Source organism: Molossus molossus, unplaced genomic scaffold, assembly GCF_014108415.1.
Source record: "Molossus molossus isolate mMolMol1 unplaced genomic scaffold, mMolMol1.p scaffold_m16_p_31, whole genome shotgun sequence".
In the NCBI taxonomy this organism is placed as follows: domain Eukaryota; kingdom Metazoa; phylum Chordata; class Mammalia; order Chiroptera; family Molossidae; genus Molossus; species Molossus molossus.
In genome coordinates this window covers 1,725,835-1,753,788 of record NW_023425368.1, presented here as the reverse complement: position 1 = coordinate 1,753,788, position 27,954 = coordinate 1,725,835, and the positions used below count along the sequence as shown (strand labels likewise).

General features: G+C 65.1%; 1 protein-coding gene across 1 annotated transcript; it reads right to left on the bottom strand.

The window, feature by feature from the left end:
* Positions 1-952: 952 nt before the first annotated feature.
* Positions 953-27,954, bottom strand: MUC6 (mucin 6, oligomeric mucus/gel-forming). Its single transcript, XM_036281045.1, has 36 exons — positions 27,897-27,954; positions 25,043-25,105; positions 24,534-24,777; positions 24,327-24,453; positions 23,992-24,082; positions 23,805-23,914; positions 23,491-23,698; positions 23,247-23,369; positions 22,745-22,865; positions 22,425-22,563; positions 22,201-22,305; positions 22,019-22,091; positions 21,804-21,941; positions 21,383-21,544; positions 21,212-21,306; positions 20,989-21,121; positions 20,639-20,888; positions 20,507-20,559; positions 20,311-20,420; positions 19,750-19,901; positions 19,477-19,618; positions 19,267-19,374; positions 18,673-18,858; positions 18,361-18,600; positions 17,481-17,637; positions 17,189-17,332; positions 17,002-17,064; positions 15,949-16,044; positions 15,690-15,810; positions 15,253-15,474; positions 11,021-12,957; positions 3,625-3,864; positions 3,493-3,510; positions 1,942-1,977; positions 1,415-1,517; positions 953-1,130 (listed from the first exon to the last, which is right to left on the bottom strand). Exons 1-36 carry the CDS (start codon positions 27,952-27,954, stop codon positions 953-955), a joined length of 6,546 nt encoding a protein of 2,181 aa, XP_036136938.1.

Here is a 27,954-nt window from a genome sequence, read left to right as displayed (position 1 = left end):
TGGGGCTGTCCTCCAGAGCATAGCTGCCCGGCCACGGGGAGAAGCTTAGGGGCGTTGGAGGTGGTGTGCCTTCTGCTCCACTAGTTGGTTCAGGGTGTGTGGTTGCGCCTGTGGAACCCTCCTGCCGGACCTCCACCTGGCCTCGGCTCTCCCCCTGCAGTGTGTGTGGGTGGTCTGCCTCCAGAGGCCATGGGTCTGAGGGACGTGGGACCAGGGGCTCCTTCGTGGGGAATGAGCCCACCGAGCTCACAGGACGGGGTTACCCAACCACAGACTGGGAGCAGGGTCCCACAGGATAGAGGGCCTCTCAGGGGAGTCCTGAGTGAGGAAGCAACCCTGGAGGTGGCCTGGGCAGGGCGAGGGCTGATGGGGAGGGGTCCTGGCCTGATCCTGGCCCAGCGATGTGGGGTAGGCATGCTGTGGTTCGCGGATGATGTGGGCTGGGAGGACACGCGGGGCTGGGCCGGGGGAGGACACAGAGCTGTGGGCAGCCTCAGTGCCTTGGCCAGTGCAGTTTATTTGTGACGCGTTCACAGGCTCCCTGAGCACAGTGCTGGGACACCCTCCCCAGGGCGGGCTGGGTCCGTGGGCAGGCGTCCATGCTGGTGGTGCCTGTGTCCACCTTCCTCTTGCCCTCGCTCCCCAAATGCTGAGCTTCCCTCCCCAGACACCCTCTGGAGCAGCCTTCCTCAGGCCGGTCCCAGGTCTAGCTGGGCGGGCTGGGAGGCTGTGTGGATGATTGGGGATGTGGCCTGAGAGTCGTGGGGGCAGGAGGCCCGCAGTTCACTGCAGGCTGTTGGGTTGGGCTGGGGTCTGCGGGACCTGTCCTGCAGATGCCTGGGTGAGCCGCGCCCAGGGCTCTTCCAGGCCATGCCTAGAAAGGGGCCGCTGGGCACAGCGAGTGGGGGGCTGGGAGGTGGTGCTTCGTCCTCTCACGGGGTGTGTGCCGGGCCTAGTCTTTGCAGTGCCAGGGTCCGCAGGCGCAGCGTCTGAACACGTGCAGGGTGAGCACCAGCTGCTGGCCCGGTGCCGCAGGGTCTGGGCAGGGCAGTGTCAGCTGCTTCTCCTGGGAGCTGACGGGGTGGCAGCAGCTGCACTGTGTGTCCACTTGATTGGTGTACGTGTTGAAGCTGTCAAGAATTTGCCACAGAGTGCTCGAGTCAGGGCCGTGGCCTCGGGGGGGGGGGTGGCATTCCTCTCCAGTCACCCCAGAGAAGGGCACACCCAGGCGTGGCCCTCAGGGCGTGGCTTCTGGCTGACCTCCCCAGCTGTCGGGGTCAGCTGCAGGCAGAGCTGAGGCTGGGCTGGAGCGCACAGCTGGACCTGCCAGACCCCCAGGTGGAGTCTTGGGCGAGGCAGGCTCCGAGCTCGGAGCCCGACGACGGATGGAGGCTGCCCGGGCCCAGCAGCTCACCTGGTGGTGGAGGCGCAGACGCCCACGCAGCGGGTCACTGTCACGTTGGCCGTGCACCCCTGGTAAGTGACCTCTTCCTGAAACTCCCTCACACTGCAGACCTCTGAAAGCCCAGAGGCAGGCAGTGAGCGCCAGCCCCAGGGGGCACTGACAGGCAGGTGCAGGTGCAGCCTCGGGCTCTGCACTGACCCTCCCACGGGTAGGACTGGTGTCCCTGCGGGGCTCTGAGCCTCGCTTCCTCAAGCCCTTCTGCGTGGGGTGGGGAGTAATGCCGGCCCCGTGGAGCCAGGAGGGGCCAGGACACCAATGCTCTACCACTCAGATGGGACTGGATCCTGGGGGGCTGTCAGCACTTTTCCTGGGCCCCCACCCAGGTCATCTCCCTTTGTCTGAGCCCCACTGATCTCAGACCTCACGGGGACAAAGCCTGCTGGTCTCCCCTGAGGTCAAGGGCTTTCTCAGGACAAGACACAGCCCCACACTGGTCCCCAGCTTCCCCCGCCACCTCCCTCCCAGCTCATACCCACCTGTGAGCATAGGTATGTCTGTGCCGGGCTCAGAACCTGTGGAGGGATGAGAACAGGATGTCAGTGTCCCCAGACGGGGACTCCCTGCAGGGGCTGTGGGCCCGGTGCAGACCTGTGAGCTCTGGCCTGCCTCCCACCCCGTGTACAGACGGTGCTGGCAGGCCGCTCGGGCTCCCTGGCACCAGGCAGAGCAGCACGGCCATCAGGGACGGCCAGGGTGGGGCTCGAGCGAAGTAGCCAAGAGGGTCCTGAGCGAAGCTGGCGGTCTGCCCTGCTCTGTCCGCTCCGCCCGTGTGCAGGGCCTCCCTGAGGCTCCAGCCCTGCCTGCCCTTGCTCTGCTGGAGGTGGGCATCAGAAGGCAGGTGGGGACCGGACTCTGGGTGTCCCCATGGTCCCCACTGCCCCCAGCGGCCCTCCCCTCCTGATCTCTCTCTGGCTCACTCCCCGTTTCCTGGGGTCCCCGCCCAGTGGACAGCCTGCACCCAGTCCTTTTCCCACAGGAGAAACGTGTCACTGTGAACAGCCTGCCTGGGGCTTGTGAGGGGAGCCTGGCCCAGGCAGCAGATGCCATGGAGCAAACACCCAAAAGGGAGGCGACTGGCATCCTGGAGGACAGGGTGTGCCCAGGTCTGCGTGCAGGAGGGCAGACTGGCAGCTGAAGGCAGCTGCAGGGCTGAGGCTCGGGCTGGACAGACCAGCGGGGTACAGGGGCCCTGCTGCTAGTCCCAGCTGGGTCCAAGTGGTCACCTGGGGTGCGGCATGGCCTGCCCTGTGCGGTGTAGGGGAAGCTGGCAATAGCTGCACCTCGGATCCCTGCCAGCCCTCACCTCCTCTGAGGACCACAGGGAGCAGCAGTGGGAGGCTGCCGAGGACAGGGAGCCCCTCAAAGGGAGGCCAGGACTGTGGGAGGGGCTGAAGGGAGGGATGGGGCCTGAGCAAGCCAGGTCCAGGACTAGAGGTGGGAAAGGGGACCAGTGGGGGAGGCCAGGTGCTCATTTCAGTCAAACGGGGGGGGGTTTGCTGGGGAGGAGCCTGGGGAGGGGGAGGGAAGAGCTGGCACCCACCAAAGAGGGTTGAGAACAGACCCCAGGGGTGGGGGAACATGTGGCACTAGACAGGCCAGAAAGAGGGGAGGCATGGAGAAGTGTGGCGGGAGAAGTGTGAACCACACTCTGAGGGCACAGCTGGGGCACCACAGCTGAGACCCACAGCTATAGGCTCAGAGCAAACAGGCCAGAGCAGAGGGATTCCCCAACCACATCGGTGCTCAGCACCCTGCGCTGTCCTACAGCCCAAGCAAAAGCGAAGGCTTCAGGGGGAGAGAAGCAGACATGCCCACCACGGGAATAGTGTTATGACAGGTGTGACATGAGTACAGAGTTGGAGACGGAGTCCCTGAGCCAATAGAGGAACCCCAGTGGTCCTTGGGCAGTGTGCGGAGATAGGAGAAGGTGGGGACTCCCTGGGACACCCCGAGTGCTGTGGACCAGAGCGGAGAGGCTGGGAGGAAGCAGGGCCCAGGGTCAGAAGGTGGGAGAGGACAGCACTTACTGGAGGAGCTGGGCGTGCCTGTGAGGGGAGAGGAGACAGAGGATCCGCCGGTGGGGGGGGAGGAGCTTCTGTGTGCAGTGACGGAGCTGGTCAGGAACACAGTGGTCAGCAGTCCAGTGGGACGAGGATGACTGGTGGTGAGGTTCGTGCCTGGAGAACTGGGGATTGTGGTCACCCCGACAGTGGATGACATGAGGCTGGGCAAAGGAACTTTTGAGGTGAGAGAAGTGGACTGAGAGGTGGTAAACATGGTACCCGTAGGAGCAGAGTGAGAAGTAAACATAGTATGTGGCCAGCTGGGTGTCACTGTGGCAGTGTGTGTCCCAGGGGTCCCCGTGGCTCTACTGGTGGTCCTGTGGGAGATGGTGGTACCTGGAGCAGATGTGGAACCAGAGTGGGCAGGTGCAGAAGGGATGGATACAAGGGAGGTAGAGGTTTTGGCGGTGCTGACAGAGTGAGGGCCCAGGGTGGTCCCAGTGGTGGTCATGGTTCCTGGTGGGGTCGTGGGTGAGGACACAGTGCCTGTGACGTGTGTGGTTGGAGGAGAGCTGCCAGTTGGCCTGGCCGTGGAGGCGTGAGGAGGGTGGGACCCTGGTTGGGTTGGCGTGATGACTCGGTGAGTAGTGGGAGTGACCGAGGAGGTGGCCGTATTGGGAACATGAGTGGAATGAGTGGTGTTGGATGGAGATGCAGTGGGGTAGAGGCTGGTGGTCTTGAAGGAGGTTCCTGTGGGTGGACCTGTACTGTGGGAGGCGGTTGACACGGAACCGGTGGGTGCAGAGTAAGTGGTGAAGGGAGTGTGTGGTTTGTTGGGTGTGGGTGTGGCAGTGTGTGAGCCTGGGGTCCCCGGGGCTCTACTGGTGGTCCTGTGGGAGATGGTGGTGCCTGGAGCAGATGTGGTCCCAGAGTGGGCAGGTGCAGAAGAATGGATCCAAGGGAGGTAGAGGTTTTGGCGGTGCTGACAGAGTGAGGGCCCAGGGTGGTCCCAGAGGTGGTCATGGTTCCTGGTGGGGTCGTGGGTGAGGACACAGTGCCTGTGACGTATGTCATTGGAGGAGAGCTGCCAGTTGGCCGGGCCGTGGAGGCGTGAGGAGGGTGGGACCCTGGTTGGGTTGGCGTGATGACTCGTTGAGTAGTGGGAGTGACCGAGGAGGTGGCCGTATTGGGAACATGAGTGGAATGAGTGGTGTTGGATGGAGATGCAGTGGGGTAGAGGCTGGTGGTCTTGAAGGAGGTTCCTGTGGGTGGACCTGTACTGTGGGAGGCGGTTGACACGGAACCGGTGGGTGCAGAGTAAGTGGTGAAGGGAGTGTGTGGTTTGTTGGGTGTGGGTGTGGCGGTGTGTGAGCCTGGGGTCCCCGGGGCTCTACTGGTGGTCCTGTGGGAGATGGTGGTGCCTGGAGCAGATGTGGTCCCAGAGTGGGCAGGTGCAGAAGGGATGGATACAAGGGAGGTAGAGGTTTTGGCGGTGCTGACAGAGTGAGGGCCCAGGGTGGTCCCAGTGGTGGTCATGGTTCCTGGTGGGGTCGAGGGTGAGGACACAGTGCCTGTGACGTATGTCGTTGGAGGAGAGCTGCCAGTCGGCCTGGCCGTGGAGGCGTGAGGAGGGTGGGACCCTGGTTGGGTTGGCGTGATGACTCGTTGAGTAGTGGGAGTGACCGAGGAGGTGGCCGTATTGGGAACATGAGTGGAATGAGTGGTGTTGGATGGAGATGCAGTGGGGTAGAGGCTGGTGGTCTTGAAGGAGGTTCCTGTGGGTGGACCTGTACTGTGGGAGGCGGTTGACACGGAACCGGTGGGTGCAGAGTAAGTGGTGAAGGGAGTGTGTGGTTTGTTGGGTGTGGGTGTGGCGGTGTGTGAGCCTGGGGTCCCCGGGGCTCTACTGGTGGTCCTGTGGGAGATGGTGGTGCCTGGAGCAGATGTGGTCCCAGAGTGGGCAGGTGCAGAAGAATGCGATCCGAGGGAGGTAGAGGTTTTGGCGGTGCTGACAGAGTGAGGGCCCAGGGTGGTCCCAGTGGTGGTCATGGTTCCTGGTGGGGTCGTGGGTGAGGACACAGTGCCTGTGACGTGTGTCGTTGGAGGAGAGCTGCCAGTTGGCCGGGCCGTGGAGGCGTGAGGAGGGTGGGACCCTGGTTGGGTTGGCGTGATGACTCGTTGAGTAGTGGGAGTGACCGAGGAGGTGGCCGTATTGGGAACATGAGTGGAATGAGTGGTCTTGGATGGAGATGCAGTGGGGTAGAGGCTGGTGGTCTTGAAGGAGGTTCCTGTGGGTGGACCTGTACTGTGGGAGGCGGTTGACACGGAACCGGTGGGTGCAGAGTAAGTGGTGAAGGGAGTGTGTGGTTTGTTGGGTGTGGGTGTGGCGGTGTGTGAGCCTGGGGTCCCCGGGGCTCTACTTGTGGTCCTGTGGGAGATGGTGGTGCCTGGAGCAGATGTGGTCCCAGAGTGGGCAGGTGCAGAAGGATGGGATCCAAGGGAGGTAGAGGTTTTGGCGGTGCTGACAGAGTGAGGGCCCAGGGTGGTCCCAGTGGTGGTCATGGTTCCTGGTGGGGTCGAGGGTGAGGACACAGTGCCTATGACGTGTGTCGTTGGAGGAGAGCTGCCAGTTGGCCTGACCGTGGAGGCGTGAGGAGGGGTGGGACCCTGGTTGGGTTGGCGTGATGACTCGTTGAGTAGTGGGAGTGACCGAGGAGGTGGCCGTATTGGGAACATGAGTGGAATGAGTGGTGTTGGATGGAGATGCAGTGGGGTAGAGGCTGGTGGTCTTGAAGGAGGTTCCTGTGGGTGGACCTGTACTGTGGGAGGCGGTTGACACGGAACCGGTGGGTGCAGAGTAAGTGGTGAAGGGAGTGTGTGGTTTGTTAGGTGTGGGTGTGGCGGTGTGTGAGCCTGGGGTCCCCGGGGCTCTACTGGTGGTCCTGTGGGAGATGGTGGTGCCTGGAGCAGATGTGGTCCCAGAGTGGGCAGGTGCAGAAGAATGCGATCCGAGGGAGGTAGAGGTTTTGGCGGTGCTGACAGAGTGAGGGCCCAGGGTGGTCCCAGTGGTGGTCATGGTTCCTGGTGGGGTCGAGGGTGAGGACACAGTGCCTGTGACGTATGTCGTTGGAGGAGAGCTGCCAGTTGGCCTGGCCGTGGAGGCGTGAGGAGGGTGGGACCCTGGTTGGGTTGGCGTGATGACTCGTTGAGTAGTGGGAGTGACCGAGGAGGTGGCCGTATTGGGAACATGAGTGGAATGAGTGGTGTTGGATGGAGATGCAGTGGGGTAGAGGCTGGTGGTCTTGAAGGAGGTTCCTGTGGGTGGACCAGTACTGTGGGAGGCGGTTGACACGGAACCGGTGGGTGCAGAGTAAGTGGTGAAGGGAGTGTGTGGTTTGTTGGGTGTGGGTGTGGCGGTGTGTGAGCCTGGGGTCCCCGGGGCTCTACTGGTGGTCCTGTGGGAGATGGTGGTGCCTGGAGCAGATGTGGTCCCAGAGTGGGCAGGTGCAGAAGGGATGGATACAAGGGAGGTAGAGGTTTTGGCGGTGCTGACAGAGTGAGGGCCCAGGGTGGTCCCAGTGGTGGTCATGGTTCCTGGTGGGGTCGAGGGTGAGGACACAGTGCCTGTGACGTGTGTCGTTGGAGGAGAGCTGCCAGTTGGCCTGGACCGTGGAGGCGTGAGGAGGGTGGGACCCTGGTTGGGTTGGCGTGATGACTCGTTGAGTAGTGGGAGTGACCGAGGAGGTGGCCGTATTGGGAACATGAGTGGAATGAGTGGTGTTGGATGGAGATGCAGTGGGGTAGAGGCTGGTGGTCTTGAAGGAGGTTCCTGTGGGTGGACCTGTACTGTGGGAGGCGGTTGACACGGAACCGGTGGGTGCAGAGTAAGTGGTGAAGGGAGTGTGTGGTTTGTTGGGTGTGGGTGTGGCGGTGTGTGAGCCTGGGGTCCCCGGGGCTCTACTGGTGGTCCTGTGGGAGATGGTGGTGCCTGGAGCAGATGTGGTCCCAGAGTGGGCAGGTGCAGAAGAATGGGATCCGAGGGAGGTAGAGGTTTTGGCGGTGCTGACAGAGTGAGGGCCCAGGGTGGTCCCAGTGGTGGTCATGGTTCCTGGTGGGGTCGAGGGTGAGGACACAGTGCCTGTGACGTGTGTCGTTGGAGGAGAGCTGCCAGTTGGCCTGACCGTGGAGGCGTGAGGAGGGTGGGACCCTGGTTGGGTTGGCGTGATGACTCGTTGAGTAGTGGGAGTGACCGAGGAGGTGGCCGTATTGGGAACATGAGTGGAATGAGTGGTCTTGGATGGAGATGCAGTGGGGTAGAGGCTGGTGGTCTTGAAGGAGGTTCCTGTGGGTGGACCTGTACTGTGGGAGGCGGTTGACACGGAACCGGTGGGTGCAGAGTAAGTGGTGAAGGGAGTGTGTGGTTTGTTGGGTGTGGGTGTGGCGGTGTGTGAGCCTGGGGTCCCCGGGGCTCTACTGGTGGTCCTGTGGGAGATGGTGGTGCCTGGAGCAGATGTGGTCCCAGAGTGGGCAGGTGCAGAAGAATGGGATCCGAGGGAGGTAGAGGTTTTGGCGGTGCTGACAGAGTGAGGGCCCAGGGTGGTCCCAGTGGTGGTCATGGTTCCTGGTGGGGTCGAGGGTGAGGACACAGTGCCTGTGACAGTGTGTCGTTGGAGGAGAGCTGCCAGTTGGCCTGGCCGTGGAGGCGTGAGGAGGGTGGGACCCTGGTTGGGTTGGCGTGATGACTCGGTGAGTAGTGGGAGTGACCGAGGAGGTGGCCGTATTGGGAACATGAGTGGAATGAGTGGTCTTGGATGGAGATGCAGTGGGGTAGAGGCTGGTGGTCTTGAAGGAGGTTCCTGTGGGTGGACCAGTACTGTGGGAGGCGGTTGACACGGAACCGGTGGGTGCAGAGTAAGTGGTGAAGGGAGTGTGTGGTTTGTTGGGTGTGGGTGTGGCGGTGTGTGAGCCTGGGGTCCCCGGGGCTCTACTGGTGGTCCTGTGGGAGATGGTGGTGCCTGGAGCAGATGTGGTCCCAGAGTGGGCAGGTGCAGAAGGGATGGATACAAGGGAGGTAGAGGTTTTGGCGGTGCTGACAGAGTGAGGGCCCAGGGTGGTCCCAGTGGTGGTCATGGTTCCTGGTGGGGTCGAGGGTGAGGACACAGTGCCTGTGACGTGTGTCGTTGGAGGAGAGCTGCCAGTTGGCCTGACCGTGGAGGCGTGAGGAGGGTGGGACTCTGGTTGGGTTGGCGTGATGACTCGTTGAGTAGTGGGAGTGACCGAGGAGGTGGCCGTATTGGGAACATGAGTGGAATGAGTGGTGTTGGATGGAGATGCAGTGGGGTAGAGGCTGGTGGTCTTGAAGGAGGTTCCTGTGGGTGGACCTGTACTGTGGGAGGCGGTTGACACGGAACCGGTGGGTGCAGAGTAAGTGGTGAAGGGAGTGTGTGGTTTGTTGGGTGTGGGTGTGGCGGTGTGTGAGCCTGGGGTCCCCGGGGCTCTACTGGTGGTCCTGTGGGAGATGGTGGTGCCTGGAGCAGATGTGGTCCCAGAGTGGGCAGGTGCAGAAGAATGGATCCGAGGGAGGTAGAGGTTTTGGCGGTGCTGACAGCGTGCGGGCCCAGGGTGGTCCCAGTGGTGGTCATGGTTCCTGGTGGGGTCGTGGGTGAGGACACAGTGCCTGTGACGTGTGTCGTTGGAGGAGAGCTGCCAGTTGGCCTGACCGTGGAGGCGTGAGGAGGGTGGGACTCTGGTTGGGTTGGTGTGATGACTCGTTGAGTAGTGGGAGTGACCGAGGAGGTGGCCGTATTGGGAACATGAGTGGAATGAGTGGTGTTGGATGGAGATGCAGTGGGGTAGAGGCTGGTGGTCTTGAAGGAGGTTCCTGTGGGTGGACCTGTACTGTGGGAGGCGGTTGACACGGAACCGGTGGGTGCAGAGTAAGTGGTGAAGGGAGTGTGTGGTTTGTTGGGTGTGGGTGTGGCGGTGTGTGAGCCTGGGGTCCCCGGGGCTCTACTGGTGGTCCTGTGGGAGATGGTGGTGCCTGGAGCAGATGTGGTCCCAGAGTGGGCAGGTGCAGAAGGGATGGATACAAGGGAGGTAGAGGTTTTGGCGGTGCTGACAGAGTGAGGGCCCAGGGTGGTCCCAGTGGTGGTCATGGTTCCTGGTGGGGTCGTGGGTGAGGACACAGTGCCTGTGACGTGTGTCGTTTGAGGAGAGCTGCCAGTTGGCCTGACCGTGGAGGCGTGAGGAGGGTGGGACTCTGGTTGGGTTGGCGTGATGACTCGTTGAGTAGTGGGAGTGACCGAGGAGGTGGCCGTATTGGGAACATGAGTGGAATGAGCGGTCTTGGATGGAGATGCAGTGGGGTAGAGGCTGGTGGTCTTGAAGGAGGTTCCTGTGGGTGGACCTGTACTGTGGGAGGCGGTTGACACGGAACCGGTGGGTGCAGAGTAAGTGGTGAAGGGAGTGTGTGGTTTGTTGGGTGTGGGTGTGGCGGTGTGTGAGCCTGGGGTCCCCGGGGCTCTACTGGTGGTCCTGTGGGAGATGGTGGTGCCTGGAGCAGATGTGGTCCCAGAGTGGGCAGGTGCAGAAGAATGGGATCCGAGGGAGGTAGAGGTTTTGGCGGTGCTGACAGAGTGAGGGCCCAGGGTGGTCCCAGTGGTGGTCATGGTTCCTGGTGGGGTCGTGGGTGAGGACACAGTGCCTGTGACGTGTGTCGTTGGAGGAGAGCTGCCAGTTGGCCTGACCGTGGAGGCGTGAGGAGGGTGGGACTCTGGTTGGGTTGGCGTGATGACTCGTTGAGTAGTGGGAGTGACCGAGGAGGTGGCCGTATTGGGAACATGAGTGGAATGAGTGGTCTTGGATGGAGATGCAGTGGGGTAGAGGCTGGTGGTCTTGAAGGAGGTTCCTGTGGGTGGACCAGTACTGTGGGAGGCGGTTGACACGGAACCGGTGGGTGCAGAGTAAGTGGTGAAGGGAGTGTGTGGTTTGTTGGGTGTGGGTGTGGCGGTGTGTGAGCCTGGGGTCCCCGGGGCTCTACTGGTGGTCCTGTGGGAGATGGTGGTGCGTGGAGCAGATGTGGTCCCAGAGTGGGCAGGTGCAGAAGGGATGGATACAAGGGAGGTAGAGGTTTTGGCGGTGCTGACAGAGTGAGGGCCCAGGGTGGTCCCAGTGGTGGTCATGGTTCCTGGTGGGGTCGTGGGTGAGGACACAGTGCCTGTGACGTGTGTCGTTGGAGGAGAGCTGCCAGTTGGCCTGGCCGTGGAGGCGTGAGGAGGGTGGGACCCTGGTTGGGTTGGCGTGATGACTCGTTGAGTAGTGGGAGTGACCGAGGAGGTGGCCGTATTGGGAACATGAGTGGAATGAGTGGTGTTGGATGGAGCTGCAGTGGGGTAGAGGCTGGTGGTCTTGAAGGAGGTTCCTGTGGGTGGACCTGTACTGTGGGAGGCGGTTGACACGGAACCGGTGGGTGCAGAGTAAGTGGTGAAGGGAGTGTGTGGTTTGTTGGGTGTGGGTGTGGCGGTGTGTGAGCCTGGGGTCCCCGGGGCTCTACTGGTGGTCCTGTGGGAGATGGTGGTGCCTGGAGCAGATGTGGTCCCAGAGTGGGCAGGTGCAGAAGGATGGGATACGAGGGAGGTAGAGGTTTTGGCGGTGCTGACAGAGTGAGGGCCCAGGGTGGTCCCAGTGGTGGTCATGGTTCCTGGTGGGGTCGAGGGTGAGGACACAGTGCCTGTGACGTGTGTCGTTGGAGGAGAGCTGCCAGTTGGCCTGACCGTGGAGGCGTGAGGAGGGTGGGACTCTGGTTGGGTTGGCGTGATGACTCGTTGAGTAGTGGGAGTGACCGAGGAGGTGGCCGTATTGGGAACATGAGTGGAATGAGTGGTGTTGGATGGAGATGCAGTGGGGTAGAGGCTGGTGGTCTTGAAGGAGGTTCCTGTGGGTGGACCTGTACTGTGGGAGGCGGTTGACACGGAACCGGTGGGTGCAGAGTAAGTGGTGAAGGGAGTGTGTGGTTTGTTGGGTGTGGGTGTGGCGGTGTGTGAGCCTGGGGTCCCCGGGGCTCTACTGGTGGTCCTGTGGGAGATGGTGGTGCCTGGAGCAGATGTGGTCCCAGAGTGGGCAGGTGCAGAAGAATGGGATCCGAGGGAGGTAGAGGTTTTGGCGGTGCTGACAGAGTGAGGGCCCAGGGTGGTCCCAGTGGTGGTCATGGTTCCTGGTGGGGTCGTGGGTGAGGACACAGTGCCTGTGACATGTGTCGTTGGAGGAGAGCTGCCAGTTGGCCTGGCCGTGGAGGCGTGAGGAGGGTGGGACCCTGGTTGGGTTGGCGTGATGACTCGGTGAGTAGTGGGAGTGACCGAGGAGGTGGCCGTATTGGGAACATGAGTGGAATGAGTGGTCTTGGATGGAGATGCAGTGGGGTAGAGGCTGGTGGTCTTGAAGGAGGTTCCTGTGGGTGGACCAGTACTGTGGGAGGCGGTTGACACGGAACCGGTGGGTGCAGAGTAAGTGGTGAAGGGAGTGTGTGGTTTGTTGGGTGTGGGTGTGGCGGTGTGTGAGCCTGGGGTCCCCGGGGCTCTACTGGTGGTCCTGTGGGAGATGGTGGTGCCTGGAGCAGATGTGGTCCCAGAGTGGGCAGGTGCAGAAGGGATGGATACAAGGGAGGTAGAGGTTTTGGCGGTGCTGACAGAGTGAGGGCCCAGGGTGGTCCCAGTGGTGGTCATGGTTCCTGGTGGGGTCGTGGGTGAGGACACAGTGCCTGAGACATGTGTCGTTGGAGGAGAGCTGCCAGTTGGCCTGGCCGTGGAGGCGTGAGGAGGGTGGGACCCTGGTTGGGTTGGCGTGATGACTCGTTGAGTAGTGGGAGTGACCGAGGAGGTGGCCGTATTGGGAACATGAGTGGAATGAGTGGTGTTGGATGGAGATGCAGTGGGGTAGAGGCTGGTGGTCTTGAAGGAGGTTCCTGTGGGTGGACCTGTACTGTGGGAGGCGGTTGACACGGAACCGGTGGGTGCAGAGTAAGTGGTGAAGGGAGTGTGTGGTTTGTTGGGTGTGGGTGTGGCGGTGTGTGAGCCTGGGGTCCCCGGGGCTCTACTGGTGGTCCTGTGGGAGATGGTGGTGCCTGGAGCAGATGTGGTCCCAGAGTGGGCAGGTGCAGAAGAATGGGATCCGAGGGAGGTAGAGGTTTTGGCGGTGCTGACAGAGTGAGGGCCCAGGGTGGTCCCAGTGGTGGTCATGGTTCCTGGTGGGGTCGAGGGTGAGGACACAGTGCCTGTGACGTGTGTCGTTGGAGGAGAGCTGCCAGTTGGCCTGACCGTGGAGGCGTGAGGAGGGTGGGACTCTGGTTGGGTTGGCGTGATGACTCGTTGAGTAGTGGGAGTGACCGAGGAGGTGGCCGTATTGGGAACATGAGTGGAATGAGTGGTGTTGGATGGAGATGCAGTGGGGTAGAGGCTGGTGGTCTTGAAGGAGGTTCCTGTGGGTGGACCTGTACTGTGGGAGGCGGTTGACACGGAACCGGTGGGTGCAGAGTAAGTGGTGAAGGGAGTGTGTGGTTTGTTGGGTGTGGGTGTGGCGGTGTGTGAGCCTGGGGTCCCCGGGGCTCTACTGGTGGTCCTGTGGGAGATGGTGGTGCCTGGAGCAGATGTGGTCCCAGAGTGGGCAGGTGCAGAAGAATGGATCCGAGGGAGGTAGAGGTTTTGGCGGTGCTGACAGAGTGAGGGCCCAGGGTGGTCCCAGTGGTGGTCATGGTTCCTGGTGGGGTCGTGGGTGAGGACACAGTGCCTGTGACATGTGTCGTTGGAGGAGAGCTGCCAGTTGGCCTGGCCGTGGAGGCGTGAGGAGGGTGGGATCCTGGTTGGGTTGGCGTGATGACTCGGTGAGTAGTGGGAGTGACCGAGGAGGTGGCCGTATTGGGAACATGAGTGGAATGAGTGGTGTTGGATGGAGATGCAGTGGGGTAGAGGCTGGTGGTCTTGAAGGAGGTTCCTGTGGGTGGACCTGTACTGTGGGAGGCGGTTGACACGGAACCGGTGGGTGCAGAGTAAGTGGTGAAGGGAGTGTGTGGTTTGTTGGGTGTGGGTGTGGCGGTGTGTGAGCCTGGGGTCCCCGGGGCTCTACTGGTGGTCCTGTGGGAGATGGTGGTGCCTGGAGCAGATGTGGTCCCAGAGTGGGCAGGTACAGAAGAATGGGATCCGAGGGAGGTAGAGGTTTTGGCGGTGCTGACAGAGTGAGGGCCCAGGGTGGTCCCAGTGGTGGTCATGGTTCCTGGTGGGGTCGAGGGTGAGGACACAGTGCCTGTGACGTGTGTCGTTGGAGGAGAGCTGCCAGTTGGCCTGACCGTGGAGGCGTGAGGAGGGTGGGACTCTGGTTGGGTTGGCGTGATGACTCGTTGAGTAGTGGGAGTGACCGAGGAGGTGGCCGTATTGGGAACATGAGTGGAATGAGTGGTGTTGGATGGAGATGCAGTGGGGTAGAGGCTGGTGGTCTTGAAGGAGGTTCCTGTGGGTGGACCTGTACTGTGGGAGGCGGTTGACACGGAACCGGTGGGTGCAGAGTAAGTGGTGAAGGGAGTGTGTGGTTTGTTGGGTGTGGGTGTGGCGGTGTGTGAGCCTGGGGTCCCCGGGGCTCTACTGGTGGTCCTGTGGGAGATGGTGGTGCCTGGAGCAGATGTGGTCCCAGAGTGGGCAGGTGCAGAAGAATGGGATCCGAGGGAGGTAGAGGTTTTGGCGGTGCTGACAGAGTGAGGGCCCAGGGTGGTCCCAGTGGTGGTCATGGTTCCTGGTGGGGTCGTGGGTGAGGACACAGTGCCTGAGACATGTGTCGTTGGAGGAGAGCTGCCAGTTGGCCTGGCCGTGGAGGCGTGAGGAGGGTGGGATCCTGGTTGGGTTGGCGTGATGACTCGGTGAGTAGTGGGAGTGACCGAGGAGGTGGCCGTATTGGGAACATGAGTGGAATGAGTGGTGTTGGATGGAGATGCAGTGGGGTAGAGGCTGGTGGTCTTGAAGGAGGTTCCTGTGGGTGGACCTGTACTGTGGGAGGCGGTTGACACGGAACCGGTGGGTGCAGAGTAAGTGGTGAAGGGAGTGTGTGGTTTGTTGGGTGTGGGTGTGGTTGGCCTGGTCTCTGGGCTTGTGTGCTGTGTGTTGTGTGCTGTGGTTCTGTCTGGGCCCATTATTGTTGTTCCTTCAGTTGCCTGGTGGGATGATCCAGCTGTGGAAGCAACGCGTTATTTTCAGTGTTAATCCTCCGCCACCAGTGTGCATCCCGTATTGTCCCCCACCTTCTCGTTGTTTCCCCGCTGCACCTCGTGTGGTTCCTCCGTGCCTCTGGATTGCCTAATTTTCAGTGGTTAAGTTTTTTCTCCCCTGCCGCCCTGCATGGCACCGACCCCACCGCACCCTCCGCCTGTCTTGAGGGGCTTCTGGTCCCCCTTCAGCATCCCTCTCGTGGGTTCCTTCAGGGATTTGGGCTCGTGGCCCTGATTTCCTCCTGGTCCCCACATTTTCGAGACAGTGCTGCTTTGGCTGTGTTGTCCCCAAGGGCCTGGCTCACCTGTTGTGGGGGTGGGGGAGGTGGGCGGGCCTGTGGGTGCTGTGATGGGAAGAGCAGAGACATGTGGTTAGCTGGGCTCCGGTGACGGCTCCGCAGACTGTGCCCCTCTGAGCTGGAGGCGTCTCTGCCTCGGGGGTCGAGACCCAGCTCGTCTGCAGCTCTGTGCTGCTCAGGCTGGGCGTGGAGCTCTGTGCTCTGTCCCTGTGTGGGGACACCTGGGTGGGGCCTCCTTACTTTGGGGAGTGCCTGTGGAGGTTCTTGGTGGTGGTGTCGACCATGCCGCTGTGGTGTGCACTGTGGACCGAGCTGTGGTTTGCGTGGCTGTGCTGACGGATGCTGTGGGCTGCGTTGTGGCCTGTGTTACGGTAGGTCCCGTGGCCGTTGACCTGGGAGTGGCTGTGGGGCCTGGCCCTGATGCGGCTTGCGTGGTGACGGCGATGGTCGTTCGAGGTGACTCTGCAGGGAATAGGCTCAAACATCCCCTCCAGACCACCTGCCCTTTCCCCCTGCCCTGCCCCCATAGCCTGCCGGGTGCACTGGACGCTCTTGAGGGGGCGTGTGTCTTCCCCTAGCTGACATGCGTCCTGTCCCTCAGCTGGCTTGATTTGGGGGCCTCCGTGGCTTTTCCACGGGCTCATTGGGCCACTGCTTGTGCCTTCACCCACCCTTACGGGCAGAACCCATGGCATGTTCCCTCATGGTCCTTGGGCAGCCGGCAGGGGGTGCTGCTGTCTGGGGTGAGTGGGGTGGGCTGTCCTGTGCTCCCTGTGCCCCGGAAGTCCCACATGCCTTCTAGCGACAGCATCAAACAACAGGGAGTGGCCACATCCGGTGCTGAGCTTATCCTTCACACACACCTCTGTGCCTCCCCTGCTCCATCCCTGGAGCGTCTGGGGACTTGGTGGCTCCTGCAGTGCAGTGTGGCCTTACCTCCGGAGGAGATGGTCGGTTCTGCCTGTGTGGAGGAGGGGGCTGAGGCCGTGGGCGTGGCCGTGGGCGTGGCCGTGGGTGTGGCTGTGGGCGTGGCTGTGGGTGTAAAGCCGATGGTGGGGGTGGCAGGTGTGGAATGGGAGCTTGGTGAGGTTGCAGTGGAGCTGAGGCGGCCAGTGGTTCTGGGGGTGGTCGTGGTGGGCCTGGGTTCTGTGGAGGGTGAGCCTGAGTGAGGCACAGGGCTGTTCCTGTGGGCACAGCTTTGGGAGGGGCCCCTCTCTTGCCTACTGAGCCCCCCCCCCCATGGGCTGGACAGGAGGCACAGGGGCAGGTGGGCCTGTGCTTTCAGGGCAGCACTGGGTCCCTTCGGCCTTGCTGTGACGGGGGGGTGCAGGGGGTGCTGGTCAGCCAGGAGCTAAGGTTCACACGTCCCTCCACTCTGCTTCCCTGGTCAGCACGGTGTGGGCAGTGCAGGACAGCCCAGCCCCACACGCCAGCCACAGGCTGTAGGGACGGACACAGACTGGGCTGATGGGTGACCAGGGAGGAGCTGGGGGGCGGGCCGGCTTCACTTTGGCACCTAGTGGGTGCACAATCACCTGTGGTGTGCGGAGGCGGCGTGGTGGGCAGCAGCACTGCAAGAGGAGGGTGGTCAGTGATGTCCCTGCGTGTTGCCCGCCTGCCCCGCCCTCAGGGTGTCCCCAGGGCCTGACGCAGAGGTGGGTCCTGTCCCCCATCCGCCTACCCCCATCTCTCCCCTCCCAGCACCACCGCAACCATGGTGATGGCTTGGCAGCCGGGACGCTGTCCAGCGCCCACCTTATGGCAGCTCTCAGGCCAGCTGTCACTGAATTCTCAGGGGGCCCCTGCTCTGCACCCACATACCCAGCGATCTAATGGAGCCTGGGCCTGGTGTGCCCTGCAGTTGGGGGCTGGGTGTGGGTCAGTCAGGGTTTGGGGAGGGGAGGCCTGATTATTTTCCCTTCGTGTCTGATGTCTAGGAGCATGTGAGGGGGTCTCAGTGCGGCAGGGGGGGGGGGGGGCTGAGTTTACCGCAGGGCGTGCATGTCCCCTTGTCATAGTCGAAGTACTCGTCCCGGGAGCAGTTGTAGCAGCCTGTGCGGTGCAGAGAACACCAGGCCTCAGTGCCCACCGAGAGCCCTTCCACCCTTGCCCTTCTGTCCACAGCGCCCCCTGGCCTCTCCCGGCACTGCAGAGGCCTCTCCTCCGCGCAGGGTACCTTCAGTGTTGGTGTCCGGGAAGCTGTGTAGCTGCTGGGGGCAGAGGCACGGCTGGTAGTGCCACGTGCAGTTGGCCTCCTGGGTGTACTGGAACTGGCCTCCGCCCACTCGCGCGTGGGAGTTGTAGAAGTCGCAGTAGATAGCTGGGAGGACAGGAGCCTGTCAGGCGGCCCCGAGCTCACCGCCGCAGCTCCTGGGCGCAGACCTAGACGCTCAGGGTCCCAGCCTGCTGCCCGCCCGGAGAGGTGCCACCGCCATGGCCGCCCGCTGCTGAGTGGGGCAGGTACTCACGGCAGAAGTCGGGGGCCCTCCAGTCCACACACACGCCCTTGTCCAGGCAGGCCTTGGCGTAGGCAGCCACAGCGTCACACAGGCACTCACAGTCCCCCCCGGTGTCGCACCCACAGGTGTCACGCACGCAGGCCTCGTAGTAGGGCAGGCGGTACACCTACGGGAGTGGTCGGTCCTCAGTGTCCGCCGCTCACCTTCCTGGCGTGCCGAGCCCACCCCCGCAGCGCGCAGCCCCCCCATCCCCACAGCGCACAGCCCGTCCCCCCACGCCCTGCAGCGCGCAGTCCCCCACAGCGCACAGCCCGTCCCCCATCCCCCCCCCCCCCGCAGCGTGCAGACCCCCGCCCCCTCGGCCCCCGCAGCGCGCAGCCCCCCATCCCCACAGCGCACAGCCCGTCCCCCCACGCCCTGCAGCGCGCAGTCCCCCACAGCGCACAGCCTGTCCCTCATCCCCACAGCGCACAGCCTGTCCCCCCACCCGCAGCGTGCAGCCCGTCCCCCCACGCCCTGCAGCGCGCAGTCCCCCACAGCGCACAGCCCGTCCCCCCATCCCCACAGCGCACAGCCCGTCCCTCATCCCCACAGCGCACAGCCCGTCCCCCCACGCCCTGCAGCGCGGTCCCCAACAGCGCACAGCCCGTACCCCCACCCGCAGCGTGCAGCCCGTCCCCCCACGCCCTGCAGCGTGCAGTCCCCCACAGCGCACAGCCCGTCCCCCCATCCCCACAGCGCACAGCCCGTCCCCCCACGCCCTGCAGCGCACAGCCCGTCCCCCCACCCGCAGCGTGCAGCCCCCCCGCCCCTCGGCCCCCGAAGCGCGCAGCCCGGCCCCCCACGCCCCGCAGCGCGCAGTCCCCTCCCCCCGCAGCGCGCAGCCCACCTGGCTGTGGCAGGCGGCGAAGGTCTGGCTGTTGATGATGCTGCACTTGCGCTCGGCCCAGGCGCGGCGGAAGGCGTTGAGGCTGCAGGGGTCCACCGAGTAGCTGGCGTCGCCGCACAGCGGGCTCTCCTTCCAGGAGTTCACGAAGTCCAGCTCGCTGGACGCCACGTACTTGCTGCGCGTCTCAAAGTCGTCCTTCATGTTCCCGTTGTAGTTGCCGCACAGGCCGCACAGGCCGTCCTGCGGGGGCAGGTGTCAGGCGGGCGGGCGGGCGGGCGCTGCCCCACCGCAGGCCAGGCGGGCGCGCGGTACCTGCGAGGCGCGCCAGATCGTGATGGAGACGGTCATGTGCTTGTTCCAGATGAGGGTCAGGTTGTAGCTGCTGCCGATGGTGATGTCCAGCATCAGGTTCAGGGAGCCCGCCTTGACCCGGAAGTGCACGCGGGGGTCTGCCCCGCTGACCGTGTAGTTCCTGTCCGCCAGCACGATGGACAGGCCCTGTGGGGCCGGGCGTCACCGGGTGCCTGCCTCCCGCCCGGGCTCCCCGAAGCAGGACCTCCGCTAAGGACACTGTGGGCCACTCTGGGCGGGGGCCTGCCCTCCGGCGCGGGGCACACAAGGCCGCAGAATCAGTGCCCGCGCTCGGCACAACCTCGCCAGTGGGCCTGACCGAGCCCAGCGGGCTGAGTTTACGTTGGTAACTGTGTGGGCCTCGAACCGTGCTGTCCGTGTCCACCTGGCCCTGGCCCTGCTCTAGAGCCATTGGCGGGAGGGTCCAGAGCATCGCGGACACTGTCCGAGGGCCAGGTCAGGCTTCTGGGAGAAGAGCCCCCCCCCACCCCGTGGCTGTCCACCTCCCCGGGCACAGAGAGGCCAGGATGTGGGGACCCCCAGGCAGCCGCTCACCCCCAGGGAGAGCCTGACGGCCCGGGAGCAGGTCACGCCTGATTTTCCACACACAACGTTCTCCGTCAGGATCTTGAAGGTGGGCTGGGAGGTGGTGCCACAGCCGTCCTGTGGGGAGGGGGTGCTGAGGAGGAGCTCGCCAGGAGCCCCCTTCGTCCCCCAGGACCTCCCCGTGGCCCCGCCCCCTGGGCCTCCCTGGCCCCCCCTCACCGTGGCCAGGATATATTCGCAGTTGCCCTCAAACACGAAGCGCTGCCCGTCGAAGGTGACCACGTGGCCCTCCCCGTAGAGCGTGCAGGTGGACGCGCAGTGGGCGCTCTGGCGGCACAACCACTTCCCCCTCGAGCAGGTGCTGGGGGAGGAGCAGGGAGCTCTGGGGCTCTGAGGGACCAGCTGCACACACCCCCGCGGGACGCCGACCCTGCCCGCCGGAGGCCCCGAGGACAGCCCTGGCCCCGAGTGCCCCGGGTGGGGCTGACGTACCAGCTCTTACAGCTGGTGTGCAGCTTGGCGCCCTGGGGGTAGGAGGCCCCCCCAAACTCGCACGGGCACTCCTCGGGGGGCACGCACTGCCCACTGGCGTTCTCGTAGAGCCCCTCGGCACAGACGCAGCCGGGCTCGCACTTGGTGGGCACCTGCAGGGAGGGGGGCCAGACGCCCCGGGGGTGCAGCCAGTGATGGTTCCTTCTAAGACCCTGACTGCAGTCGGCCCGCTCTGGGCCTTCTCTGAGGGCAGATTCCCACCTCTGAGCCTCCCCGCTGGGCTGTTGTACCCCTCCTCCCCCTCCCTAAGTTGGGGGGCCCCAGCCCACAGCCCTCAGGGAACCCCACAGCTAGCTGCCCAGCCTCCCAGCCCCACTGGCCATGCTTCTTATGGGAGGACAATGTGGGGGGACAGAGCTCGACGTCTCCTTCCTCGCGATTCTAGACATCCTTTGAGGCCCAGAGAGGCTGTGGGCGTCTGTGGCCGGAATGTCCAGCACAGGTCACCCTGGGGGACGACCCCCTGGGAAGCACCCTGTCCCTTGCTCGCCCCAGCCTTACGCAGGGGGTGCCGGTGGCCAGCATCTGGCACGTGGGGGCACAGGCCGCCCCGAACTTGTTCCCAGAGGACTGGCTGCAGGACTGGAATGTCTTGGGGGCCACGCAGGACGCTGCAGGGGAGAGGGCTGGGTGAGGCAGGTCCGCGGGGCCAGGGCGCCTCGCAGTCCAGGGCGTCTGCCTCCGCTGCGCTACGTACCCAGGAGCATCTGCGGCTGGTCAGGGCAGCTCAGCCGCCCGTTCCTGCAGTAGCTGCAAGAGAGGCCGTGTGAGTGGGCGGCCCTGGCCCCGGGCTGCGGGGGCAGGGCCGTCTACCCAGAACCCCACTCACCAGAGGGCGCCGTTGACCACGGCGGACTGGCCGGCCAGGATGAGCTTGTGGCTGTCCAGGAGGCAGGGGCACTGGGCCTTATGCACACACTCCATCCTGTGGTTCAGGTAGGTGCCCTCGGGGCAGTTGCAGCCTTCCGTGGGGATGGCACCAGGGCGGCACTCGGCGGCACGGTCGGACAGTGAGAGGCATGTGCGGCCACAGGCCCGGCTGTCGTAGCTGAACGTCTGGTTGCCCGCACAGGGGATGGCTGCGGGGACCTGGGCGTCAGGCCCTGGACCCCCCCATGACCCCACCCTCCCCGAGGTCCCGGCGGCCCGCTGTCCCCGCCGTGCCCAGTTTGCACGCACTGCAGTTGTCAACGCTGCTTCTCCAGCCCCGGAGCAGGAGGCCCCTGGAGGCACAGGCGTAGGCGTAGGCCCCCAGGGCGGCACAGATGTGCGGGAAGGTCTCCTCGTAGTTGCAGGCCTGGTACACGCACCTCTGCAGGCAGACCGGGTGTTGGCGCCCACCCTCCCGCGCCCCTCCCGCCGCCCCTCCCGCAGCCCTCTGGCCCCTGCGGGCTCCACCCACCTTGTAGAAGGGCTTGGGGTTCACCAGGGTGTGACACTTCTCGAACACCGTGCCCTGGTTCACCAGCACCGAGCAGTGGGTCTCCGCGCACAGCTCTGTGGGGACAGGCCGTGGTCGCCCGCAGGCCCGGCGTGGGCCTCCCCCCGCCCCCTCCCGGGGCTGGGCACTCACTGTTGAGCTGGCTCATGGAGCAGGGGTCAGTCTCCCGCTCCAGGGCGGCCGGGCAGTTCCCTGCCCGCCAGGAGTCCACAAAGAGGGAGGCAGTGCCCTCGGCGATGCCCATGCTGGTCGTGAAGTCGTCTGTCGTGTCCCCGTTGAAGTTGCCGCAGAGCCCTGAGCCGGCCGGGCCGTGAGGGGGGCTGCCCCGCATCCCTGCCCCGCCCTGCATCCCCCAACTGTGCCCTGGGCAAGAGGCCATCCCTGGCTGCACCCCTGGGAGGGCCGGTCGCTGGGGCCACTGGCCTGGGGAAGCGGGCGCTGGACCTGCTGGGTCCGTGTGGGGCTCTGCTGGGTCCCTCTGCTTCCCGTGAGGTCAAGCCAGGTGGGGACGTGGCAGCCGGGCGGACCCTGGGCAGGTGGGGGAGGGACTCACCTCTGGTCTGGCCTCGGAACTGGGGCCCCATCGTGATGTAGGCCTGGAACACGGGCTGCAGCTGGATCAGGACCTCCAGCCCGAAGGTGGTGGCCATCTGCAGGTGGGTGGACGTCTGCCTGAAGACCGTGATGTTGCCTGCAGGGACAGTGCTCAGTGGGTGGCCCGCTCTGGGACCCGGCCCACTGGGCGCCCGGGTGGGGGCGCGGACACACCGGTCTTGTATGGCAGCCACTTGATGTCTCCGTGGTTGGTGATGACCTCGTCCTGGGAAATCACGATTTTGTCCTGGAGGAAGAGTGGGCTGAGTCACTGCAGGCCAGGGGTGTGGGGAGGCGCTCCCTCTGGGGGCCAGGCGGGGAGCAGCGGGTGCAGCGGCTGCAGGCGGCAGCCTTACCTGGCTGGACATGTAGGTGAGCGCCACCAGGGAGGTCTCCGAGTGTGAGTACCCAGACTTGTCGTATGTGGCCATGAGGGAGCCCCCGTCAGGGAGCTGAGGGCTCTGTGGGGAGGGCAGTAAGCAGAGAGCCGGGGCGTGTGTTGACCCCTCCTGGTGGGACCCCTTGTGGTCCCCCACGCAGTGGCGACCCCGCTGGTGCTCCCCGGGCGGTCCCTGCCCACCTGCAGCAGGATGTAGGTGCATGTGCCGTGGAAGCGATAATGTCTGGCGTCGAACGTGGTCACAAAGGAGCCGCCTTCCAGGGCGCAGGGCTGGGGGCAGGGCCGCTCCTGGCATTGCCAGCGCCCCATGGAGCACTGGCTGTGGGTGGGGAGGGCGACCCCGAGTGGTCGGCGGTGCTGCCGGGCCAGGTGGCTCCCTGGGATGTTCTGGGCCAGCAGAGCCGGCTGTCTCCCGGGCTGAGGCTGCCCTCTGCCCCCTTGACCCCATGACCCCCACAGCCCCTCCAGTCCGGTGCCCTCCCAGGCTGCCCTGCACTCACCAGGTGCGGCAGGCGTCTGCAGTGACCTCCCCGGGGGCGTAGGTCACGCCCCCGATCTTGCAGGGACACTGGTCCACGGGCACGCAGGTGAGGTTTCTGGAAGTGTCGTCAAGAACCATACCTGCAGGAACGGGCTTCCTGGGGCTGTGCGGAGGGAACCCCTTCCTGCCCCTCTGGGCCGCCCTTCCCTCCTGTCCCCGGAGGTCTCTGTCCCCTCCACACCTCCCTGGCTCCTCCGCGACCCCCACCTCCAGCCCTGTCCGCACTGCCCTCTGGCCAGCGTGCCCAGGCCCAGGCCTGCCCCTGCTGAGTGGCAGCCCTGTCTCTGGTGGGCTCGGCCCCTCGGACCCCCATGGACTCCACCTCACTGTCCCAAGGATTTGCACACGCGGCCGTGAGCACACTTTGGGGGCGGCAGGTCGGTTCTGTCCAATATGCCAGGCAGGGCAGTGTGCTGGGTGGGGGGCTTCTCTGGAGGGGTCCCCGGGGGACGGTGCCTTACCTTCAGGGCAGAAGCAGCCAAAGGTGCAAAACTGGGCGCAGCTGTGCTGTGGGTGGGAGCAGGTCTTGACGCAGGCCTCACCACACTCCTGGTACACCTGGTTGGCCGGGCACTGGCCCAGGGCTGCAGGGACACGAGCTCCCGGTGAGCGGGCCGGGCACCCAGGGTCCCTCCCGCCCGAGCCCTCCCGGGGTCTCCCTCAGTGCCACGCAGGAGGTGGTAATGGGGCTGTGTGTGCACTCACGGCAGAGGCTGGGGCCCCGCCAGCGGCGGACTGGCTGGCCGCTGAGGCTGCAGTAGCGCGAGTACTCGGACAGCGTGGCGCAGGCGCAGCTCCGCTGGCCGGGCTGGGCGCACGCGGCCAGGTCGGCCTGGCAGCTCCATAGGAACGGCTCCGTGGGCACGCGGCACTGGGGGGCCACCAGGGCCAGCAGCTGGGTGCAGATCTGGGCCTGGGCAGAGGCCGCTGGGTCACGGGCAAAGGCCTCGGCCCTTGCGGTGCTTCCACTCAGAAGGCCGTGGCCCGCCCCACCCTGGCTAGAGGCCCCCCTCACGTACATGCTCCGCCTTCAGGACCGGGGGGCTGGGGATGGCCTCGTGGGTGCAGATCTCGTTGGGGTCGTCCAGCTTCTGGAGGGCAGCGTACTTGTGGGGCTCCAGGAGCGTGCCTGGGGGTGCAGGGCAGGGTCAGCACGGGGAAGGGGTCACTGGCCGCAGAAGGGGGGCCGAGCCTGCCCCCACTTACCATCCTCGCTCAGGAACTCATTGTTCCTCTTGCCGTCGAAGTTCCCGCAGAGCCCGCACATCCTTCCCATGTGCCTGTCCTCCACCAGGACCTGTGGGGGGTGTCAGTGCCATGGAGGGGGAGGGGCAGGGGCGGGGCTCTGGTCCCAGGACCCCGCCCAGAGGCAGAGGCCCCTCCCGCCTGCTCCAGGAGCCCAGGTGCCCTCCCCCTCCCCAGTTCCTCTTTCTCAAGTGGCCCAGACCCATCCGAGCTCCAGCCAGAGTCAGTGCCCAGTTGAAAGAGCTGGAGGGCCGGTTGGGACCCCCACCTCGGGGCAGCTCCCCCGGTGTCCTCACCATGAGGTGGGCACCTGGGCCCCACACGACCACCAGCTCCAGCTCCAGCTGCTTGGCCACCAGCTGCACACTCTGGCCGAAGGGGGTGATCTGCAGCCCGTGGCTGGTGTAGGGCAGGCTGACGACTCTGTGGGGAGCACGGTCAGCGGCCGCCCCTCGGCCCCCTGGCCACTCCCTGGGTCCCCGACCCCCGGCCACGCCGCCTACCCCACGTCTTTGATGGAGATGACCCCCTGGTGCGCAGTGACCACGGAGGCCCCCAGCTCCACGATGACCCGGGTGATGTTGCCGTCGGGCTCGCGCCGTAGCTGGACGCTGAAGACGGGCGAGGACGTGTCCTTACAGATGGCCGCAAAGACATAGTTGCAGGTCCCCTCAAAGTCGTATGTGTGGCCGTCGAAGGTGGAGAAGTGGCCGGCCCCCCATGTGGAGCACCAGCCCCTGCCCAGAGCTGTGGAGGGAGACGGCGGAATGGGGCAGCCTGGCCCCGCAAGCTGGGCCCCACGGGGCCGGAGTTCACAGCCCCCCAAGCTCCAGGCCCTCCTGGGTGGGGGTCTGTGTGTCAGCAGCCCTGGGGCTGTAGGACAGGAAGTGTAGCTCAGACCCCGCCCCGCAGGACCCCCACCCCACCCCCGCAGCAGCTGGCGGAGGCTCCTGAGGACGCTCCTGTGGAAAGCCCAGACCACGGCCACCCCGGGCAGGGCCATGGCCCTCACCTGTCTGTGGGGAGTCCTTCAGCCTCTGGGGGCCTGGGCGGGCAAAGGAGGTGTCATTGAGACCTGTGAGGACAGAGCCCCTGTCAGTGCTGGGACCACAGCCTGCTCCGGGGTGCTCAGAGCTCAGCTGTGCGGGGCCCAGGGCGGGGCGGGAGCACAGCGCTGGCACCAGCCTGAGCCCAGCCCGGGGTGCCCTTCAGGCCTCCACGTTCTTCCCGTTCACACCCCCTTTTGTCCCTTCAGTCTTCAGTCACTGGTTCTGCATCTGCTGTGGGCCGGTCGCCCGCTGGTGCAGGAGACAGTGGGGACGAGGTCCCTGCTCCTGAGAGCCCCGAGGAAGGGGAGGCACCCCCCGCTTGTGTGCACGTGTGCATGCACACATACATGCATACATGCGTGCACACAGCACACACATACATGTGCACACACGCACGCACGCACACATGCGTGTACACACACACAGACTGTGAGCTGCCCAGGTTGTGCTGGGGAGGTTCCAAGGGGAATTTGTGTGGCCGAGGACCAGGCCTCAGGGCACGCGGGTCCCCGACACTGGACACCAGCCCCCTCTGGTGACCTCTGCCTGCCAGGCTGCCCCTTGCCCAGGCCTGGATGCACCAGGGTCCGCGGTCAACAGAGCCCGCGTGCAGGACGAGCAGCCGTGGGTGAGCGGGCTGTCAGTCCACAGGGCTCTGGGCAGCTCCCGTGCCGGGCAGCAGGGTGCTGGGCTCCTGCGTGGACCTCCTTGGGGGAGCTGGGGGGGGGGCTAAGGGCCGGGGGCTCTGTGGTGTGGGACCCCTCTCTCTGGCTGCACCCTGTGTTCCCACTCGGCCCAGCTGGTCTCCCTCTGGGGTCTGCAGATGCTCAGGGAGCCTGCCCGAAGCTGAGATCCCACTGTGGGATTCTCCCTCAGGGCCCTAAAAGTGCCTGAGTTCCTGCCCCCCCCCGACAGTCCTGGGACTGTGGTGACCGCCCAGGTACGTGGGTCACAGGGACGGCAGGGGCAGGAAGCTGGAGGGGGCCTCGCCTGTGGCCCCACTCTCCCCTCCTCCCTGTGGCCCCCATGCCCCTGCCCCCCTCGGAGGTCCTTCCTGCCGCTCCTGTGGGCCCGGCTGAGATCCGAGATCCGAGATCCGAGTGCTGCTGGCCCCTGCTCCCCTCTCCAGGCCCTCCTGGGGCCTCGATTCTCCTTGGTTCCTGCCCTGTTCACCCCGGGGGCAGCTCCCGGCAGTTCCTGCCTGCTCCCCCGTCACGATGCGGGTCCCTGTCAGCAGGGTCCTGCCCTGCAGCCGGGGTACCCAGCTGGGGTGGGCACACAGGCCGAGTGATCCACCTTCCCGATGGGAGGAAGACACTGGGTGTGGTCCTCCTCCTGCCTCCTCATGTTGCTGAGGCTGAGCTGCTGCTCTGCTCGTGACTGCCCGGAGGTTCGCTCCCCAGCTCCCGGCCACCTGGTGCCAGCCCACGGAGCCTGTCGGGTCTCCTGTCCGCACTCTGCTGGGTCCCCACCCCAGCCAGAGGCCTCCGGCTCTGCCTTGTCAGTGACCCCCGCCCCCTGGGCAGTGGGGGCTCCTTTGAAGATGCTCAGGAGGCAGGCTGTGCTTTCTAGCAGGTCAGAGCTGGCACTGACCCCTGGCTGGGACCCGCCGAGCCGCAGGCGGGCTGGTCGCCAGCCACCGGGCACTCACTGTCCTCCACGCTCCGCAGCCCTGCTGCCCCCGCCTGTTCTGGCTCAGCCCTGGCGGGCGGGCGCCTCCTTCCCGGCCCCACAACCTCAGACCCCCGAGACCCCCGTCAGACCTCATGCCTCGGGCCCAGGAGGGGCAGGGCCTGTCTCTCTTCCTCCCAGGGGGACACAGAGGCACCCAGAGAGCTTTTACTGAGGTTCAGACAGACCCCTCCCCAACCCTCTGCTGCACACGCAACCTGGGCCCCTCGCCCCCCAGAGCTGCAGCCCTGGCCAGACTCCCAGGCCCACACCTCACCCCGCTGGCTCCAGGGCATCCTCCCCCAGTTTGTGGGCCTAGATCTGGGGGCCCCTAGGGCCAGGGAGGGGCGGGGGGGGGTTGGCCTCAGCGGGGCTGGGGTCCTGAGTGCTCAGAGCTGCCTTGGTGGGAAAGGCGGTGCCTGCAGGGCTGGGGAGGGGCTTTGGGGAGGGGCGGGGCGGGGCGGGCCCAGGGGAGACCCACTGGGCGGGTGTCTGCAGCCGCTGCCTGCCCTGGGCCCGCTCCCTGGCTCCCCAGGAGGCTGTGGGGATGGTAGGAGGGGGAAGAGAACCCCTGCCCCAAGGGCTGATGGGTGAGGCTGGGTGGGCTGGTGGCAGCCACATGCGGGGGAGATGTTGCCCCCACTTTTACAGATGGGGAAACCAGGGCTCAGAGCCCAAGGAGGGGTCACCGCTCACAGCCAGGAGGCATGGAGGGGGCCTCCACCTGGGTTCTCTGGCCCCAAGGCCCACAAGGCCCTACATCACTGTAGCCGTACCTGGGGCCCCCTGGCCACCTCTCAGGACCCCTGCCCAGTGGGAGAGGGGGCGCCTGGCTTAGGGCTGAGCCCCAGCACTGCGTGCCCAGCACAGGCTCTGACGCCCCGGCTCTTGGGGAGGGCACCGCCTTCCCCTGGGGAGCCCGCCTGCCTGGGCCTGTCAGTCATCCCCGGCACTCGACCCCTGCACCCCAACCCTCACTGGCTGGGGTGACCCGGGTCTTGGCCAGTGCAGGAGGGGCTTCCCGTCGTGGGCATCATGTGCTCGTGACCAGTCCGCCTCCAGCCAAGTCGGAGAGGTGAGAGGCCAGGAGACTTCCAGGGGCTCTGAGGGCATCGGTCGCTCGCGGGCCTGCAGGCCCCCACTCACCAGCGCTGAGCAGGGCTCCCCCGCAGGCCAGGAGCAGCAGCAGCTGAGGCCCCAGCAT